The 19,978-nt window shown below is 42.0% G+C and overlaps 1 protein-coding gene across 2 annotated transcripts in view; it reads right to left on the reverse strand.

Moving 5' to 3' along the window:
• The window catches only part of adarb2 (adenosine deaminase RNA specific B2 (inactive)), a 213,740-nt gene that overhangs the window by 189,780 nt on the left and 3,982 nt on the right, over positions 1-19,978 (reverse strand). Inside the window, exon 1 of one of the 2 annotated variants that reach the window (XM_075452738.1) lies at positions 3,497-3,945. The exons of the other annotated variant lie outside the window; for it this stretch is intronic. Coding sequence (XP_075308853.1) covers positions 3,497-3,599 — 103 coding nt within the window. The 5' untranslated portion in view covers positions 3,600-3,945. Of the gene's footprint in view, positions 1-3,496; positions 3,946-19,978 lie in introns of those variants that run through there. 2 annotated transcript variants of the gene reach the window in all.

Below are 19,978 nucleotides of genomic sequence, written 5' to 3' on the forward strand. Positions count from 1 at the left end.
TCCGATACGGATTTATGGATGTTAAAAAACAGCTCTCAGGCCTGACCTCTGCCCTCGCCTCGACACCTTCTTTATCACCGGCTTCAGCGCTAAGAGGGAAGAGGATGAAACTGAGCAGTCGAGGCTCCCTCTCCTCTCCTCGCCCCTCCCCTCCTCTGCTCGGCTGGGTGTCAGACAGACAGAGAGCATAGGCGAGGGAGGGGATGGGGGACGGGACCCACCCGCCCCACGGATGTCTCATCCTGTCTTTCTAGAAAAAGGGAGTCTCAGATGTGAGAGCACCCTCGTCTCTCCATGCTGCCTCTTCCTCAACTTCCAGCACTCTCCCCCCGGCAGCCCTTTCCACAAACAAGGGCGTAAACTGTAATTGCTACATAAATTATCTTACACTCTGTGTTTTTCACATTTCCCCCGAGGCGCTCTTGATGATATGCTGATATACTGTACCGGGAGTGCATGGTGATAAGTGCAGCTGTAAAAAAAAAAACAAAAAAAAAAACAATGTTGTCCTATAATTTTCTGCACTGCTTATTTTGCTCTGTGAAAAAGAAAAGCAAATAGTGGATAAAGGTGAATAAATCAGCCGTACATATGCCACAGCTAAACAAAGACTTCTGTCATTCTGAAAGGATTCCGCTGAGGGTATATTTGTCAAAAAAAACTGGGCTGTGCCACATCCAACCAGAAGCTCATATGCCTGATTTCATTTGTGCCCCCCCCCACCTCACATCCCTTCCTGGGACATAACCGCAAATCGCAGGGCTTTGATTAATTAAGAGGCAGACATGAGCAGTACATCCATGACCCTGTGATTAAAGTGGTCAAACAAAACCAGAGAAGGTTCCGCGCAATACTGATTCGGTAAAGTCTGCAATTTCTAGGAATTTTGGATAAGGGCAGGGCTGCCAAATGATGGAAGCAAATAAATCTCTCATCCGTAATCTTCACCCTGGAGTTATTTGTTTTGTCCATCCAAAAAATGAGCAAAGGGGGAGGACGGAGCTTGGTGGATAAGAAATTAATAGAAGCGGTGGAGAGGATTCTGCTTACGACCTTTTGAATACACACAACGGTTTTAGAGAGTCCATCTACAAATAATCTACAAATTCAAGGGATTAAGCCCCAAATGCCACGCAATAATCCCTCTGTGATTTTTTTTTTCTGCCTTAAGGTTTATAAAAATAATTGTGCTGAAATCTCAAGATGACGATCATTTTGGCATTTAAGATGAAGCACGATGATGATGATGAAAAAAAAGAGAACGTCGTCCAGTTTATGCATAATCTGTGGTCCAGTTTGAATTTCAATTCAAACCAAAACAAATTGTGCCAGAATCAGACAGAAGGAACAGATCCGACTGTCTGCTTCAGCTGCTGGCGCACAGTGAGTCCACCTCCAGCAGCTCTGGAGTCAGCGCCCACCGGCGCCTCCCAAAAGCAAGGTTCATTTACAATCGGCCCCTGAACTGGCCCCTAATGTCCCGTGTTATCAGAGTGAATCAGAAGTGCTGATAAATTAGGCGCTCGCAAACACGCTGCGAAGGCCTTTCAGCTAATGTGTGCGCGTTTGTGTGACACTCATGTGCAATGCTTAATGTTGTGGAACCAATTCTGTCGTTTCCATTATGTAAATACATTTGCCTCAGCACTATATTTTATGTATTGTCTCCCTTGTCTCAATTACTTGGGCTATTAAAAATCAAGAGGTTATGGAAATGAGGCACAGTTGTCTGTTTGTAGTTTGATGACAAGTGCAAAGTGTTTATAAAAGCTCGTTATGCATTCAATCGCAGTCGGATACGTCAACACGCTCCGAGCGTTCATCCATATTCCGCAATGTAATGGGGTGGCACATCAGCAACTTCAAGCATGAACAACACGCACAGTCAAGTTATCATTTGTGATACACAAGACTACATAAAAATCAAATGTGTTGCAGCTTTTTGATTTAGATTTCCCCTACTTTTTAATGGAGCTGGCAGAAGATGTGAAACGGGGAGACAAAGAGTCATTTACTGGAGGGTTTGTGAGCTGTACCAGAGCAAGTAAGGGGCCGATGATTCAGTTTGGATAATGGGCTGTTAATTAGTAGAAATAGATTTGGAAAGAAAATAATCGAATTCATCAGTTTAGCTGAAGAATGAAAGCTTTCGTTGACGCTTCGTGAGTCTTTTCAAAATGCCACTCGGCAGTTTTTCCCTCAAGTGTAACGCCAAATAAGTCGGAGAGAAATTACTCAACATTAACAGATTGATTTCAACACCTCATGACAAAGTGTGATCAATTCAGAAAATGAAAAAAAAAAAAAACTCACTGGGAAAAGTGGTGAGGTGGAAATAATTCATCAATCAGAGTGCCACAAATGTTATTATTTCTATTCCTTTTTTTTCAGTTCGTAGCGTCTCTTGCATGTTTTGTCAGTGAAATGCTGTGGGATGCTAGGCATAAAACCACACGGGGGATTGTTTACCATGAACGCCACCCCCCCAGCCAGCATCCTTTACAGTGCAGCAGCACAAAGATGCTCAGCGTTGGGGGGGAAAGTCCCTGTTCCAGTGTTCCAGTCAGTGCAAATCAGCACGCTTTTCTGTTTTCATTACTGACTGTTTCACAGTTTGTCTTCTGTTGTTAACACACTGACCTCTTCATCAAGCAGTCCTTACAAAAAATAACTGATTCAGAAAGAGAAACAATTTAAACTTGGAGACTTAAAATTAAATTTTACTGAGAAGGGTAAAAAAAAAAAAACAGGTTTTTTTTCTCTCTCCTTGTTTAAGGCCCCAAAACTGTCTCCAACTTGAGATGTTTTTGTGTTCAGTGTAGCAGCAGAAAGCTGGGGGTTAAGCCACTGAATGGGGTGAAAATATTTCCATTTGAGGTATTTGAAAAAAAAAGTAGTAAGCACTAAGGAATTATAAGGATTATCTCTGCTGCGTTTGAGGATCTTAGTTTGCCACTGTCCTTATTCCAACTGAGCGTAGTTTTATGGAGCATGTGAGACTTGAGCTACAAGTTTAGATATTTAAAATCGCTAGAAGAAACTGACATGAAAATCATGGAAGATTTGGGAAGTTAAATGGGGTTCGTCTGCCCACTAGTGCGTCAAAACCCAGGTGTAAAATAGTAAAAGCTTCCCTTTTATTCTCGTCACAGAAGCGGGATAAAACGGAATCAGTTTCATTTCACCAGGGTCCCGGTCGGTGGAAACAATGAGCGCTTTGGAAGGACAATACACGCAACAGCAAGTAAACTTTGCTGGAGCGAGACTGCGTCATTTACAGCTGTTTGTTTGCTCCTCTTCTAATGAGGATGCAACGTTCGGTTCATCAGCATTTCAACATGCACAAGCCGAAGCCGCCGTGAGAGTCGTGGAGCTGTGGCGGCTGAAGCCGCGGTGACCGCGGCGGCTGTGCGCCTCCGCCGAGATGTCCGACACCCTTTCAGACTGAAAAAGAAAAAGCCACAGAAAGGAAAGAAGGAGTGCTGTAAAGTTGTACCTTTTCTCTTCGACCGTCTCCTCCTTCTCCGCTTCAGCTTGCATTTCACTTGGCCGCTCTGAGCCCCCGACCCGCGGCTGTTGTTCCCAAGTACGGATGCCATCAGGGCAGCCTTCGGAGCGGAGCGGAGCGCAGGAATAACTTGGACCCGGCGCTTCGACTCTCCTTTGTACTTGTCACGCGTCAGCCTCCGTCGCTCTCTGTCAACGGTGACTCCTCGGGTTTGAAGCGCTGCTCTTTTTTTTTTCTCTTTCAAATAATTATTATTTACTATGACTATTATCCCTATAAGTTGATAACGGGGTCGTGTCTCGCTGTTCCCGTGTCACCTCAGAAAGTCCTGCTCGCCTCCAGCTGACGGAGACGCCGCTTGCAGCGCAGCGTGGCGGCTCTCTGGTACCTGCGCCCAGTCTGCTCTCCGCCAGTTTTGCCGCGCCTCTGCAGAAATTTTAGCATCAGCCACTTTGGACTCAATCATGCAGGACGCCTATCTATTTGCTGCCGAGGTTTCTAATTAGGGTCCAATCGTGGCTGTTTGGGAGGTGTGACATCACCAGCGACACCCACCAGCTCACACCCCTTCTTCACCCACTGCGTCCAGAACGTTTTCCCTCACTCCGCGCACTTTTCCTTCACTTATTTTGACACTGCTGGGGGAATGCGTTATTTCCCCCGCATGCACACAGGGGTCACAGGTCAATCCGGGAAAAACTTTTGCTTGTGTGACTTGATTGTTTAGCATCAGATCTCTCTTTATTCGGGAGGCTTGGATATGGGTTTCTGTTCTCTGTATGTCAAGCAAACCCACAACTAACTGCTGGCCAAAAGACTAGAATGCTCTTTTGGACAGGAACCGGAAGAAAAAGAAACCTCTTTATATTTGAATCCATCTCCCGTCTCTCCTTGCAAAGTTTGCTTGCTAAAAGATTTTGGATTTCGAGTTTCCTCAGGGGATTAGTGATCTGAAATGATTTCCCTCTTTTTGGTCCAATTTCATGGACAAGTAGTCTACAAAGAAGGATTATACTAAGATGCATAATGTGCAATTAGCTCCTATTCATCTTTTTTCATTCTTATTTTCCTAAATTTTCCAAACATGTCCCTCTTTTCTTTTCTTTTTTTTTTTTCCTTTATGAAAATCCAGTCTGAATTTTGCAGGTGACCTTCAGTAGCTGCACAAGGCAGAAAAAAAAAGAAAGAAACTCTTAGCTGAGTGTTACGGCCCCAAACTTTGAAGATTGTGACATTTTGGCATTTTTGTGCGAAAGCGCAGTGTCGAGGCTTTCAGAAAGCATTTGTGTTTTTCCTTGCTGCGGGTTATTGTTTTGTTCCCCCGGCTCCATGCGGCAGAAGGTCAGGTGTGCGTTGGGAGGAGGCGCTATGGTACCGCTGGTCACATTCAGGAGATTTTGAAGTGAATAAATGTGAATCTGTGGAGGCCGGTTCAAGAATACAACAAGCTCGAGTTGCCGTGTGTCTGTGTATGTGTGTGTGAGTAAAAAGAATCGGCAAGATATCTAAAACATGACAAAAAGTGGCCTGCTGTGGCCTTTAAATGCTTTTGTTGTCCCTGGAAATGTCCCCTTTATCCAAACAGGATCCCAGTCGTTTTAATTTTCACGACGAAAAAAACAAAAATGAATAAATAAGCAATATCTTTGCTGGAACACCAGCACAGCATGTCTGCTGATGTCAGATTGAAAAGTCACTTTGAGGCTGTGTTGTTGGGTGGAAACATTTCCTCGCTGCCTGGGGGAACAGACGCAGAGAGGGTGGGGGTAAAGGGTGCCGAGGCCGTCCGCCAGGCTGCAGCCTGCCCTCGGGACACCCACAAATATCCATGTAAATTGCAGTTTAAGAGAAATCAATATAAGTGACAAGTTGCCAATGCCACTATCTGGGCAGTAATGAAGGTGTGCGGGCGGAGGGGGGCAGGAGCATTCATAGATAACAGCAAATGGGCCGGGCAGAGGTACAGGACAGGTTTGAGGCAAGAGCATGTGCACGCACGCACAGCAAGGTCAGCGGCTGGTGGACGCTTGTCACGTTCCACTCGGATCTGACCTGTTTTATCCTGTCATCGCTTATATATTTCTTAGCGTCACGCGTCATTGTTCTCTAAGAAATGGGTCGTTTGTTCAGGCCTTAAAACTATCAGGTATCCGCTAGCATCACTATAAATTATGGTTTTATACCCTGTGTGCTCTACAAACTGTATATTCTGTATAATCTGCCAGTAGAAGTTTTTCTAATGTGTCCTACTTGATCCGAAAAGTTCCGTGTTTCAGAAACTCCTGAGTCGTTTTTAAAAAAAAAAGTAAATGTAAAAAAAATTGTAGGTAAGGACTGAGGCAGACTGGATTGTACAAGTCATGCCTTTGGTGGTTCTTTTTAGATAATGGTAATGATAAATTTAGGCAACATGCATTTCCAAGGTTAAAAAGATGATATTGCTTGACAGAACCCAAAAAAGCTGGAGATTTTTTTTTATTACTTATTTGTGCTGATCATTTTCTTCAGCATTGGACTTTTTAGTCCATATAAACTACTCAAAATTTCTCAACTGAAATATGTTGCAACAACAACACCAAAAAAGAGAAAAAGAAAACCAGATACCAGGATGGCATCTTAAAAATGTTTTTCAGACCAAAAATCCAACAGACTGAGATGAGATTTTTTAAAGGTTTTATCGTAGCGGAACTTGTAAACTCTGCAACATTAACCTAAATGCCAAAACCTAAATCATTGATTTAGGCGACAAGCAAACGCGGAGACTGACAGCTAAATTCAGTTTAAATCGTACTGGATCGGATGGGAAACAAACTCTTTTGTTCTGGAGGACATTCATACTAAGGAACAAACAAACAAACAAATAAAGAGAGAATGCTGCGACCTATATTCTGGTCAGTCGAGTGACACTAATCAAATCTGGAACAATTTCTCAAGTTGTCAAAAGACTGTTAAGAAGCCGGTGACATGTGATTTATGACAAATGGTTTGCATCAGTACGAATAAGTTCTGCATACATAAAGTTAAAAGTTAGCCACAGACTCCAGCATGTTTCATGGTTTACAATAACCTTTACTGTAATAACCTTTCAGCTGATTTCAGATCTGTTCATGAAATAGCACTGCATTAAAAAAAAAATCTAATCATTTAGCTTGTGTGTGTGTGTGTGTGTGTGTGTGTGTGTGTGTGTGTGTGTGTGTGTGGGAGGGGTGGGGGTGTATCTTCATGCGATGGCTTTGAAATAAACACGTCGTGGAATGTTTCAGCGTTCCCGTGTTTACTTGCCAGACTTATTTAGCCGAACACTTGGCATTAGTTTGATGTCATATCTACGGATTAAAGAGTTAGATTGAAATTGTGATTAGAGCAAACACGTGGCAACAACTTCCCCTTTTTTCCATCATCAAATCAGACACCTGCAATCTAAGATAAGGAGCCCAATCAGTGCACCGCTCAGACACATTCATCTTCTGCACTTTTGATTCAGACTTTTTTGAAATACATATTTAATGGAATATTGCTGTGTTGAAATGAAGAAATATTTGGTTGCTCTCCTACTTTTTTCCTGTGCCCCCTCCTTTTTTTATGATTATTGGTATAATCATTATACCACCCTGTTGGAGCTCAGGTAGCACTGTTTCCATGGTAATGCATGTGTTGCTCTAATCAAGATGCTGTAATTAATGGCTGTTTTTCTGAACTCACAGCTGAGGAGCAGCGTGCGTTAACATTCAACAGAGAGCTTTAAGCCTTAAGAGAAGCGGAAGCTGTCCTGCTCCTGGAGGAGTCTGCAGCTTGTGGTACCACAACTCAGCGTGAGTCTGAGCATACATTAGGCACCTCTCCAGCATCACAGGTGACCCTTGTTGTTGAAGGTACTGATTGCTGCTTTGTCTTAGCATCTTTGCGTTCAGCTTTCCAAAGGAATAAAAGGAAACTTTTATTTTGACGTTGTGATGTTATCTCTGCTTGATGGAAGAGAGAATTGAGTGCAAGTGGGTCTGCTTATCATCCCTCTTTGTCAAGTTAACATAGACCCACCCACCATCGTGCTCTGGATGATTACTGACTTTGAGCTTTTTCTTATTTTCTGTTTTTTATAATCACTCTTTTTGCATGTGCGGGGGTTGAATGTATGGGGAGTCTTAGGTGGCTGCGGCCTTATCAGGTGCTCAGGTGCTCTTCAAAAAGGAGAGGACAGGGACACTCACATGCACCGTCATCTCCCCTCCACAGCCGGTTGGCTCCTCGGAGTCTAATCCATAACAAGCGGCGGCGGCACTTTGCTGCAATAACTCGAGGGGCACTGGCGCAGTGTGAGGCGCACACACACTGTGCGAGTAATGAGCATGCAAGTGGACGCAAACAGGCTATAATGTGTTCGCTGTTCACTCCTCTCTTTTTTGCGGAGAGCTGTTATAAATTAGTCTTAAAAAAATTGGTATTGTTTCACTTGCGGGTACATCCATCATTCACACATCAAAAATGGTCAGTATGTTGAACGACCCAGCTCAATCAAATACAAAACATGGTTTGAAATCCAGAGAGAACACTTTTCACTCTAACACAGTCAGCTAAATACATGTACAGGCAGTTATTAGAACATCTGTTGATCCTAGTTTCATTTTAAAGTCACTGTTGTAAGTTATTCTCCTTTCTTCAGGGAAGAAACAAAGAATCCTGTCCAAAAACATGTGGAAAAAAATGATGATTGCATCCGGGGTGCGCCATAAATATCCTGAAGGACTTGACTTCTGTGTGTTTTGTTTGTTTGTTTGTTTGTGTCACACAGCTTTCAAACTCTCAGTGTATGTCATGTCTCTAAAAGGTTTTCTGCCTCTTACAGGATGGGCAAAAGAAATCAGATAGTAATCCGGAAAATAAGATTTTGATTCAGTCTATAGCCAGTGTGGTTTATAATCTAACCCCCCAACCTAAAACTAAGCAGCTTTAGAGTCGTGCATGGTTCTACCATCAGACCCTTTACTTTCAAGTGTGATAAACACTCCTTTCATGACAATTTCAAAAAAACGTCACGGGCATTATCATTCGACTGATTTTATGTGCCAATTTCATCAACTTCCACGGTGTATGTTTGGAATATCAAACAAAGCAGCTGAATCACAGCAAAGTGTTCAACAGACCTGCCAGGTCACTACAACTGAATGTGTCAGTGTCACGCAAATTTACACAAGACATGTCTGAAAGTTTAGTAAAATAACAAAAGTCCAGTTCTGGTTGTAAAGAATTTGGTGGAAGGATTAGTCAGAAGTAAGACATTTATGAAGGAGATTGGGACTGAAGACCTTTGTGGGGGGTCGTTCCTATTTGAACTGGGTCTTATCTTGGTTTCAAACTTGCTGTTTGGTTAAACTTGGGCTACAAAAATTACTTGGTTAGGTTAAGGCCTGTTCACAATGACATGAAAATTTCAAAGAACAAACTTTTCCTTCTAAGTTTGCCACTCTCAGAATCATGAAAACAGCAACTTTAGTTTTTAAGAACTCTTTCCAAAGATCTTTATAGACTTCATTTTAAATTATATTTTGATGCGTCATTAATGTAGATGTTATTGCCACCTCGTGGCCTGGCAAGATTATTTCACCCTTTGTGGAAATGTTTGTTTTCTCACCGGGACGGAGGTCTTTTTCCAAATAGACTGTTATTTAAATATCTGTTTAAAAAGATTTCCGTCACCTTTGTGATGTCATTATTTACCGTCTCAACCCGATTTCATGAGCAAACACTGCCGTCTATTGGAAAGAGAGGTCAGGAAACATCATACAGTTTTAACACCCACACTGTAACGAATTGCTGTATATTTACGGTGGATTTACAACAGCATCCGACTGTATTTTACAGGGAAATTCTTTACAGTGCAGGCGAAGTTCAGAAATTCAAATTTAGATTCATTTAACAACTCAATTTCCACAAAAGATCTACATAAACATAAAATAAACTATATGCAGATTTCACCGAGAAACAGATGCATCAATCAGGTCGCATGTATCTAAGAATACATTCTGGAAACTGTCAGGATATTGCAGAGCAGAGAAAAATCCAAACAAGTATCAAATAAAGTCAACGTAGTGAGACAAAATGACATTTGTCAAAAGCTGTTTTTTTTTTGCAAATGACTAAGAAACCCAGCTCCAGCTGCGAATATAATCGTGCATTTGGAAACAGGAAAAACAAATGCTCAACAACAGGTGCTGACAGGCTTTTGGATGTCTTAACACTTTCAAGTTCAAACGTTCAGTTTTCAGATGATGTTAACGGGAGAAATAAAGAAAAGCTGTGACATAAAAGTGGCTCCACAGTCTGTTAGTATACTGACATCACCCTCCCACCGGTGATAAATACATTAGCAACTTGAGGCAACATTGCAAAAGATGGGATTACACAGAGAAAGGCAAGAGATTGAGGATGTGAATGTTAAATATTTGAGGAACCGATGCCTTCATGTACTGTAAGGTGCAAACAATTACCAACACAAAGCAAGCTAATTACAGGCTGCAAACTTTTGGCCCACATGTTAGTTCAAGGTTGCATTCTCCCGGCCGGGTTTCAGCTTTGCAAGTGACTTTGAACATTTCATTTTACAGCACGTGGCTGCAGCCAGGGGGTTGAATTCTTGCTGATGAACTGCCACCAATGTACCTTTTACTTCAGCAACAATCTCCTTCGAAGGACTTTTTCTTTTTCTTTTTTTTTTCCAACCTCAGCCCACCCCTCTTAAGTGACACCCATTAATCACATTAGGTCTTTGGGAGAACTGTCTGCTGAGCGTCAAGTCTTGGCTGACCCCAACATTTGGAGAGTGAAGATAAAGACGTTGCACTGACAGCTATGAAATAGCCCCTTTTTTTCCACAGGTCAGCTTTCAGGGGAATATGAATATTATTATTCATAAAAGGAGGGAGAAAACAATTGAGTTCTCACCTCTGAAGAGTTAAATGACATTGGAAACTCTTGGTTTCTGCCGCTGTGGAGAAATTGCCTGGGTTGGTTTATAATTAATATACAGTTAGGAAGTTATCGATTGTTATTGATTTGATTTGTTCAACTGCAAATGTATGTGAAAAAGATCATCATTGAAGTCTCCATAACGTCATAGCTAGTCTTTACTCTTCCTTATCTGAAAACCAAACATCTCCTGACATGCAGACTGAAGATATACTGAGAGTCAATGGTAAATGTGTTTAATATTCCTTAATTTCAGAAAGCATTGAATATTATGGCAGTCTTTGTGAGTCTACATTCCAATCAAAATGTCTCTCTGAATACCAGCTAACATCATTGCCCTTAATGTCACGTAACATTATCAGCCCTGCGGTTTAGCACAATGGAGCCATTGTGTTCTGTGGTGAGGAGAGCTTATCAGCGAAAGACAGGAAAGGAGACAGGGAAGGAGAAAATGAATAGAATAAAAGTAAATTTGATCTCTGTTCTGTAGCCGACTTATTCACAGAGCTGGATTCATACACCTATTCAAACGTATTGAAATTTAAGACGCATTGTTGGTGTTACTCTGACTTGCCGGCCCAGGCCATCATGCACTACATCTACGTGTTCCTCTTTGAAAAGGACACAATGCCGCGGTTCAATTTTGTTGTCATCAAAGTTAAATTTGTTCGTGTGATTACATCCATTGAGGAGACATCGCATTTGTTTTGTAATTCACGACAGTTATAACGAATCTACATGTAAGAGATGACACCTGCATCGCTTTTTAACACTTCTTTGTCAGAATTGAACAAGAAGTCAGTGTTCCTGGAGTTGGCCGCAGATACCGAGGATCCGTTTGATGCCTTTAATTTAACATGCAAAATCATTTACTAACTTACCATTCCTAACAACCATATATGTTGAGTATTACATGCATGATCTGACTGCTATTATTTTTTTTTTGCAGACAACCGTGTGGTGTCCTGTAACAGCTTGTGCTGTAATAGAAATACCTTAAAGCCTGAAAAATTTTCACATTCCACCACGAGTTCTCGTCTTCTGAAATGTGTCTAATTTTTTCTTAAATAGGACTGTGCACAACACACCAGGTTAACTATGAATTATATAGAAAAGATACAAACGAAGCAGAAATCAGATATTTTCTCAGATGTTTTTTTTTTTTTCTTCACATTTTGTTCGCTTTACCTTTTTTGTTTTTTCACAAATGAGGACTGGAAGATTTTTTTAAGCCACACGTTTTTCCCCTGTCTCCAAAGCGTTTTCAGATGAGCTTACCTGCTATCAAAAACTTAGCTTTTAGCATTCCCACCAGTCTTCAGATTTGGTTTTACGAGCTGAAAAATAATGCAAATATTTATTCCCAACTGTCAGATTTGTAGGGTCCATTTTTGTTATCACTTGTTTTTAAATGGATTGACACTTTTAATGAAATCATCAACTCCAAAATGTTTTTTCTCTGTCAATAACGATCCAAAATGCATCATCTCTCTTGCTTTCTTTACTGCTGATGTCTACTCCCTGTATGTTGTGCTGACATTATCAGCTGAGAGCAACATTCTTGTTGAGATGATTTACTCATCTGTGGGATCTGATACTGATATAAGGTGTCTATATCACAAAATAACACAAAGGATAAGATGAAGCAGCTGCCCTTTCACAACAATCAGTTATCAGCTCACATTCTAAGCTTTGCACATGATTCTACGGTCTCTCTATGTTGTGGCTGTGCAATAGTACATCTACATGTTATAGCATTAAAATGCCACATGGGGGCGATATCCGAAATATGTGGAACAATCTGAGCCGTGGGCTGCTCTTGATTGTGTTGCTGCTGTTGTTGATCATTCAGCTTTGGTCTGCTGTAGAAATGATGAAAGTCAAAGTGGACATTGATCTGCTTTTGGTGATTCTAGGTGATTCTAGGTGGTAAAGAATTATTGAAGCTTGTCCAGTGTCTTTAACCCGTGCTCCTTTGCTATTTATCATTTTTGACATTTTATGCTCTTTCTTGGGTGACTGATCTTACTGGCAATGGTTCCTTGACATTTTCTTTTCTTATTCAGGCACATTTGTCAAAATTGTGACAAAATACCCTGTGAAGTTAAAAAAGTCAACTGCAAAGAAATACCACAAGTAGCTGAAAACATTAGCAATTACTACATAAAGTATCGAACTGGAATCGCCAACTGTACACAACATCAGATACCATCTTTGGAGATGCCATTCACTGTTTGAACAGTGACATGATTCAAAGAGCCAGTGTGCTTGTTGTTTTCACTGCAGTCGTGCCACAGCCAATAGGATCATCCCTTCCCCATCACCCATTTTTTGTGGGTACACTTGAATTTAGGAAACTTGCATCGGCTTGCTAGTTTAGGTACAAAAAAGGTTGTATAGAAAGTGATCAGCCATAGTTTTAGAGGGTAGAGGGAAGGGTATATTAATCAGAAAGAAAAAATTCTGTTCTTAAAGTTGGTATGTTGGATGCTCAATATTGCATACGGATGGCTTGTGTTGTCCAATCCAATATAGGAGATACTGTGGCTGAAATTGTTAAAAAAAAAAAAAGTTAGAACGGGCTAACTTAGAGTGTGTTTCAGAGAATACGTGCAGTTTGTTGCATGGGCTGTGTGGCTATAGACCAGTCAGGGATCCATGGTTACCTTTGTCCACCACTAAAGGTGCCCACAATGGGCACATGAGCATTAGAACTGGACCACAGAGCACTGGAATAAATTGTGTCTTTGTTTGGACCTTATCTTTACCACCTATATTCGAATGGAAGACGCAAATGTTTCAAAGTTTGATGAACACACCAACATGCTTGAGTTGTTGACTTGGCCTCCAAATTCTTCAGGTCTCATTCCCAAAGAGCACTTGTGAGATGTGCTGGACAAACTAATCTGCAGAGGCCCAAGAAGAAATGACAGAAATGAAAGAATCTAATACCAACAAGTTGGTGGCAGACACCACAACATACCTTCTCGTCTAGGCCTCAGTGAATCAGGGCTTATCTCGGACTTACTCAATACTGAGTCGGCGGTCATAATGATATGGTTGATCAGTGTACTTTCAACTACTTAGCTTTGCTGACCATCCAGGTTTACAAGTAAAAAGAACCATCGGTCAAAATCATTCGGTCACTGCCACGGCAAACACTTGATCGGATGCTTTAAAGTTTAAACCTTCAGTGTGGAACTCTTGTCTCCTCCTTCTGGCAGTGGAAGTAATTACATCATTCTTTCAGGACTCCCCAATTAGGAAAAGCCACAGAAATGTTCATTTGTGCTTTCCTTCATTGTTTTTCCTTTTTCAGGCTGTATTCCAGTGTCTTAGAGCACTGGATCTGTTTTCTTTGGAAAAACGTGACAATATACTTAATAGTTGCTCTATAGTTTAACATACTTATAGTTTTATTAAACAAAAGAGTTGTTAATTGAAATTTCCTTTTTGATTTAAAATTTTGCTAACATTAGAAGGCTTTTTTTTTTTTTTTTAGCTCAAGCTAGAGATTTTCATGTTTTTTTTACACAAATACAGTTTGTGTTTTCAGGCACATGAAGAGTTATATCTGCACAGACAGATGGAGAAAGCCGTTGTGAAACTCCTGAAGGTAAAGATGCTTGTTATGCCAGGTCTGATCAAGCTGAATTCTGCAGCCAGCGGGGAAAGGACGTGCAGCCACATTTGGGCTTTGCTTTGCTCATTGGTATCAAGCAGGTACAGTGATGGGAACTCCCCTGACCTCGCTTACAGCAGATTTCCAGACCCCAGTCTTTGGAATTCAAAAGCAGCTCTGTGAATCCTTCTCTGTTTATGAGCAAACGGCAGTTTTTCTGGCTTGGTATTTTCTTGTAAACCTCATGCAAACATTTTGAGCTATTCTGGTTGTGACCTGACAACAGAGGGAGGGGGACAAGGACATATTTTAAAGGAGGAAAAAAACAAATCAAATGTCATCAGAGCTTAGTTCTGATCAAACATCCTGTTCAAACTGATAGCACCCCGAATGCTGGAGCCTCTTGGGAACTGGCTGTAATTGAAAATGAGAAAAAACTAAATCAAACACTGCTGCTCTCACATGCCAGATGAAAAAAAAAAAAAGAAACACTGAACCTGCTTTTAACTAGCACCCATTTGCACACTTACACATGTATATTTGGATATCTGCCACATATTGGCACAGAGAGTCAATACAACCACATGGGGAAATTTGTAAACAGAAGCTTATCATCTTCCAAAAGATCCTAAAGGCCTTGAGGCTGAGCTGCATCCTATTTTCAAGACGGAGATTAATGGCTTCTCTTCCGCCCTGACAGTAATCCTTGAAACTGCCTCTGCTTGGCGCAACAGCTTCTCAGCCGGCCTCCTCTAGTCTCACACGCATCAAGGATATGGCCACATTAAGTCAAGCAAGCCTCATGCAACGCTCATGTATTTCACCAGATCACTCATAATCAGCCCATTAGCACTTTAAAGCCAGCCTCTCGCACTACTTTAAGTCTCGCAGGCTTTTGAAGCCACAGCTGAATGAGTGGCACAGAGGGGAACAATGACGCTTTGCTCGTGCAGCTCATCAGCCAGTTGAGTTTGTTCTTCACGATGCAGGCAGAGCTCGTGGCTTGTGTATGGGAAGTCTTAGCACTTGTGGACTGCTGCTCCATCTCCTACTTTAATATCTCATGGAATAAAGCGGGGATCAGAAAGAGTGTGTTTGTCGTTACTGTGATATTTGCAGGTGCTGTAAAATCAAATCAGCAAGCAGCAGTTTTAATTAATTTCCCTGTCTTTGTTCACACAAATTGTGCGTGCGCAGAATGGCAGCATATGGGGCTCTCTGTTTTGCAAATCCTCAAGAATCCAGACCGGTGTGGGATTTATGAATGTAGCAGATGAGGTTTTGATGATTATGAGGTTGCTGATGGTCGCCGGCGCTGGAAAGGTTGTGCCTTCCACTCTGCGGCACAGCATATGCCGCCCGAGAATAGCGAGGTCATCCAGATCTTCTGCCAGCTCCGGCCATTTCATTACACCAACAGATGGCTGCAGGGATTTTATCATTAAAACATCCTTCTGCTGAATCTTTTTCATATTATGAATGTTATCAAATTGACATAACCCCGGGTGACCTTTAACACGTTTTTCATTTCACGTCTCTGCTTTCATGGAAATAAGACTAAACAGTCTTTTTTTTTTTATTATTATTATTAAACTGAGTTGTTGGCCAAATGAACATCAAGCTTATGGTTGAGATATTACGTCTCTTAAGATTATTGAGGATTAGTCCGATAGGACGCTTTTTGCTACATTTGCTGGAAATGAAATGGACTTGAGAGAAAGTCACAAAAAGCTTTTATGCGCCCACCCAATCCTCACTTGGCAATTAACTTTGTACGTGTGTGGCAGATTTGGATGTGGACAGAGATTACGACACTCTGCGTTCAAATCAGCTGAGGGGATTTTTTTTTTCCCCAACCAACAGGGCGACATGTTACCCTCGCACTGGCACTGATTACAAGGCCCCGAAGACCGCGTAGACAAGCGGTGCATGCGTCTCTTTTCTCCAACGATGCCGCCACATGAATAGGGTGTAATCAGTCTTTGATCCAATCAGAGGCTGATATCTAGGTGACTGACAGAGAGGTCTCTGCAGGCCTCTGATGAGGCCAGAGTTAAAGGGCTCCCAGGGGAGGAGAGGTCATGACAAAGAGATTCCTGCAAAGCGGTGACTCACTGAAATGCACATACAGTAGTGAGTGCTGTCTTACATCTATTTCACATCCAAACGGGCCAATGCATTAGCCTTCAAACATCATTTTCACAGTTTTATATTAAAAATGTTGTGTTGTTAGACAGATGTTCTGTCTAGTTTTCAGTATTTTTACATAAAGGCCTTTTTTCTAAAAACCTATCTATCATCACAACTGTCAGACCTCACCACACTTCTGTAGCGACGTGACAACGTTGAAGCTCACAATGTAAAGATGTTGACAGTTTCTTAACATAGACAATAATGACATGCAAAGGGGTCGGTGGGTGGTGTTGAGGCAACACTACAGATGTTTGTGAATCTTCAAAACTATGTGCTTCTGACTTGTTTTGAAGTACACCAACCTTTGTTGTGCACATTCCTAGGCCTGAAACTGCCAAGGAGCACACAGATACCGCAGTTCACAACTTTGCTTTCCAGCCCCACACCACACCTTTTTTCTTTATGGTCATTTGACATTTTCGCAGACTTTTGATGGTCTCTTTAGCCCCGTTTCCACTATGCAGTCTGGTACGGGTCGGTTCAGAACGGTTCGCTTATTTCAGTGTTTCCACTACTACGAAAGCGTACCGGTCCCATGGTACCCGTTACCATTTTTGTAACCCTTCTGCTTGGGGTACCTAGCACACAGGACCCGGTCCAGGCTCTGCTCTCCGTGATTGGTGAGGAGGCTGTGCAAAACGAAAAAGTTTTCCAGCTGATTGCCGCAATAATGGCAGAGAGTGGTTTCATCCGGACCGCGAGCCAGTGTCGCATTAAGCTGAAGAAGCTTGGAGGTGGTTCGAAATTATGGATGCTATTTACGCTTTGGCACGCACTCCGCCCACCCCTGAGGGTCCCCTTTATGCAGTGGGAACGCAAAGCGGACCCCAAAGCGACCCGACCCGTACCGTACTGATACGAAGTGAACCGAACCGCACTGACAGTCGAAACGAGGCTTTCGTGACCTCTTCAACAGGGCAACAAATTCATGTATATGCGGGTGGTTCCTGTCACATAACACCACACTGCCCTACACATTATAATTGCCTGCTAAAATATTTTTCAAGCCTGGTCTAAAAAACTATAACACAAAAGTTTCTATTTAACAGTTTCTTGTGAGACTGGGCTGGTACAGATGAACTAGCCCATGGACTGTAGTTTTTTCCCTAGAGCTATGTCAAGTATGGAGTGGTCTCACTTTGGCCCTCTTCGCCTGTTCAGAAGCTCAGATAAGAGGCCTGTGATAGTGGGCGATAATTAATCACAAATACATTAACAGATGAGTCCTCCTGTGAGACCTGCTGTTGCTAGAGTTCCTCGAAACAAACACATTTATCACGAGTTCTGCTACAGTGATGTTGCTACCTGTTCCACCTGCAGGTAAAGAACAGCTTCTTCTATTGTTTCTGCAACCAAGCGGCTTTCTAAATTTAATAAAGAAGACAAAGCAGCTGAAAAAAACAGTATTCTTGTTGAAAATGCTGCAAGTACTCGCGTCACTACAACCAAGCAAACAAGCTCCTGTGTGTGTTTGCACTCACCGAAAGCTTTCAGATTTGTTTGCAAAAGGCCAATACGTGAAGTGAAAGATTGGAGACCTTCCACTTCTTTGAATGGATGCTCCTGGAAACCTTGAGTTCCAAGGTCCCAGTAATAACAAAATGTAATTCATTCTCTGCAGATAGCTCAGAGTGTTTATACCAAATCTATTTCTTATGGATGCAAGTGAATGAAGTGTGAGGTTGAATGTCAGATCCTGTGAGTGAACAGTAGATGGTGGTAGTAAACATTTTCACATCTGGCTATGACAGGGACAGCAGACTGTCAAACCTCTCAGCGTGCACAGAAAGCACATTTAATTTCACTCGAAATGGGGCATCATTTTTACATTTAAGACGGTTTTCAGAAATGAGTTTCGGTCCTTTACTCACCTCCGTGTTCACATTACCCGCAGATCAAAGACAAGTGTCATTACGTTCCCTCAACTGAATAAAAATCAGCCATGAAGTCTACACCGTGTTTGACAAAACACAGGAAGTGAGAGACAGAGCCACTAAATCTGCCAAGTTAAGCTCGTCACCTCCTCCTTCTCTGAAGCTTCTAGTCTTTCATCAGGCAGGGTTTATCTCTGCGTCAGACCGGCAGTGTTTGAAGTTTGAAGCTTCCCCCTCCCTCACTAAACCACACATTGAGGTGAGCAGCAGCTGAGATTAGATCCCCATCAAAATGGACGAACGATCCCATGAGAGCAGCAGGAAAGGGGAATTCTGCTTGGCTGTCATTTGACATGCCAGACATGCATGCACGTGGGGTGGAGTCTGTTTTTTCTGGGAGTGAAAAGGGGAGCTGACAATATGCACCAGCAAACAGCAAAATGGAACTGCTCAAGTGAAGGGGATAAAAGCGCTGTCGATGGAAATTAAAGCTGGCGGATCAATAACAGCGGGAAACAAAGCCCTGTCAGGGACAATACGGTACAAATTAGACTCTCAATGGAACAAAGACTGAAAATGGAACGTACAATTTATAACTACTGTTTACAGTATCAACATCACTCTGCTTTGAGAATAATGTCCTCTCGGAACACGTGTTTGACTTTAGTACCAGGAGCATTTTCTGTTTTTTGAACGCCGAAGCTGCAACAGTCATCAATTCTGCACTTACCGTGGGTCAGCTTGTCACAGAAGTTAGCTCCCCGCAGAGACAAACCAAAAGAAAATCATCCTCTGACTCTGTAGCGCCTCTCACCTCTACAAAGTTCTCAGGGGCCTTTGAGTTTCTGCATATCAAGGGCCACGCATTCATTATTTACAGTATTTTACATTCCCACCTGTGTCAGAAATGGGCAACGCATGGTTTTTATCTCTAGTTTTATCATGCGCTGTTTATGCATCTGGCTCCTGGTGTCCATGAGAGTGATTGTATAATACCGAAACTTTAAAACTGTCCTTGGAGTCATCATTATAAAATCTTGCAGGTTATAGCGAAATCCGTTCATTTTTCATACACGTTTAATCCAATTCAGGGTCACAGGGGCTGATGCCTAACCCAGCTGACATTAGAGAACACCCTGGATGAATAGTCAGTCCATCAGGGCTAACACATGATTCAAATGATTCAAACAACCATGAAGGCTCACATTCACTCCTTAGGTCAATTTAGAATCTCCAGCCGGTATACCGAACTTGTATATGCACAGGAAAAACATGCAAACTCCACACAGAGAGGCCACGGACGGAATTCGAACCAGGAACCTTCTTGCTATGAGGCAACAGAGCTAATGTTTAGAAATGATAGTAGACATAAAACATTTAAAAACATACTGTTTTGCTACAAGTTTCTCGTTGTAAACTATTTGCTTTGAACATTTTGCAGCTTTTTTTCAACATGTTCTTGCTAAAGCGAGCTAGCTGTATGTGAACCTATTTTTAAAGAGAACGCTGCAGAGGGGAAAAGCTTGTTGCTCTGCTCCCGCTTTCGAAAAACAGGCTTTTCTTTAAATTCCCCCAAGGAGATGACATCAAAATAGTCCCAACAAACACAGCTAAAACTGATTCAAGTTTTTCTGTTTAATGCTGTTATGTATGTATACAAAAGAAAGGCCCAAAAGCATCTTCATGCATGCCTTTGAATTGTCAGCGCTGAGGGACAGTGAACTAGCAGGGGGAATTCTTTTTTAGCCTCTTTAGATGGAATTGATTTCCTCAAAGACGTCTGTTGTTTTTTAATTAAAACACCGAACTGGCTAATTG

This window comes from Odontesthes bonariensis, chromosome 20, assembly GCF_027942865.1.
Source record: "Odontesthes bonariensis isolate fOdoBon6 chromosome 20, fOdoBon6.hap1, whole genome shotgun sequence".
Lineage (NCBI taxonomy): Eukaryota > Metazoa > Chordata > Actinopteri > Atheriniformes > Atherinopsidae > Odontesthes > Odontesthes bonariensis.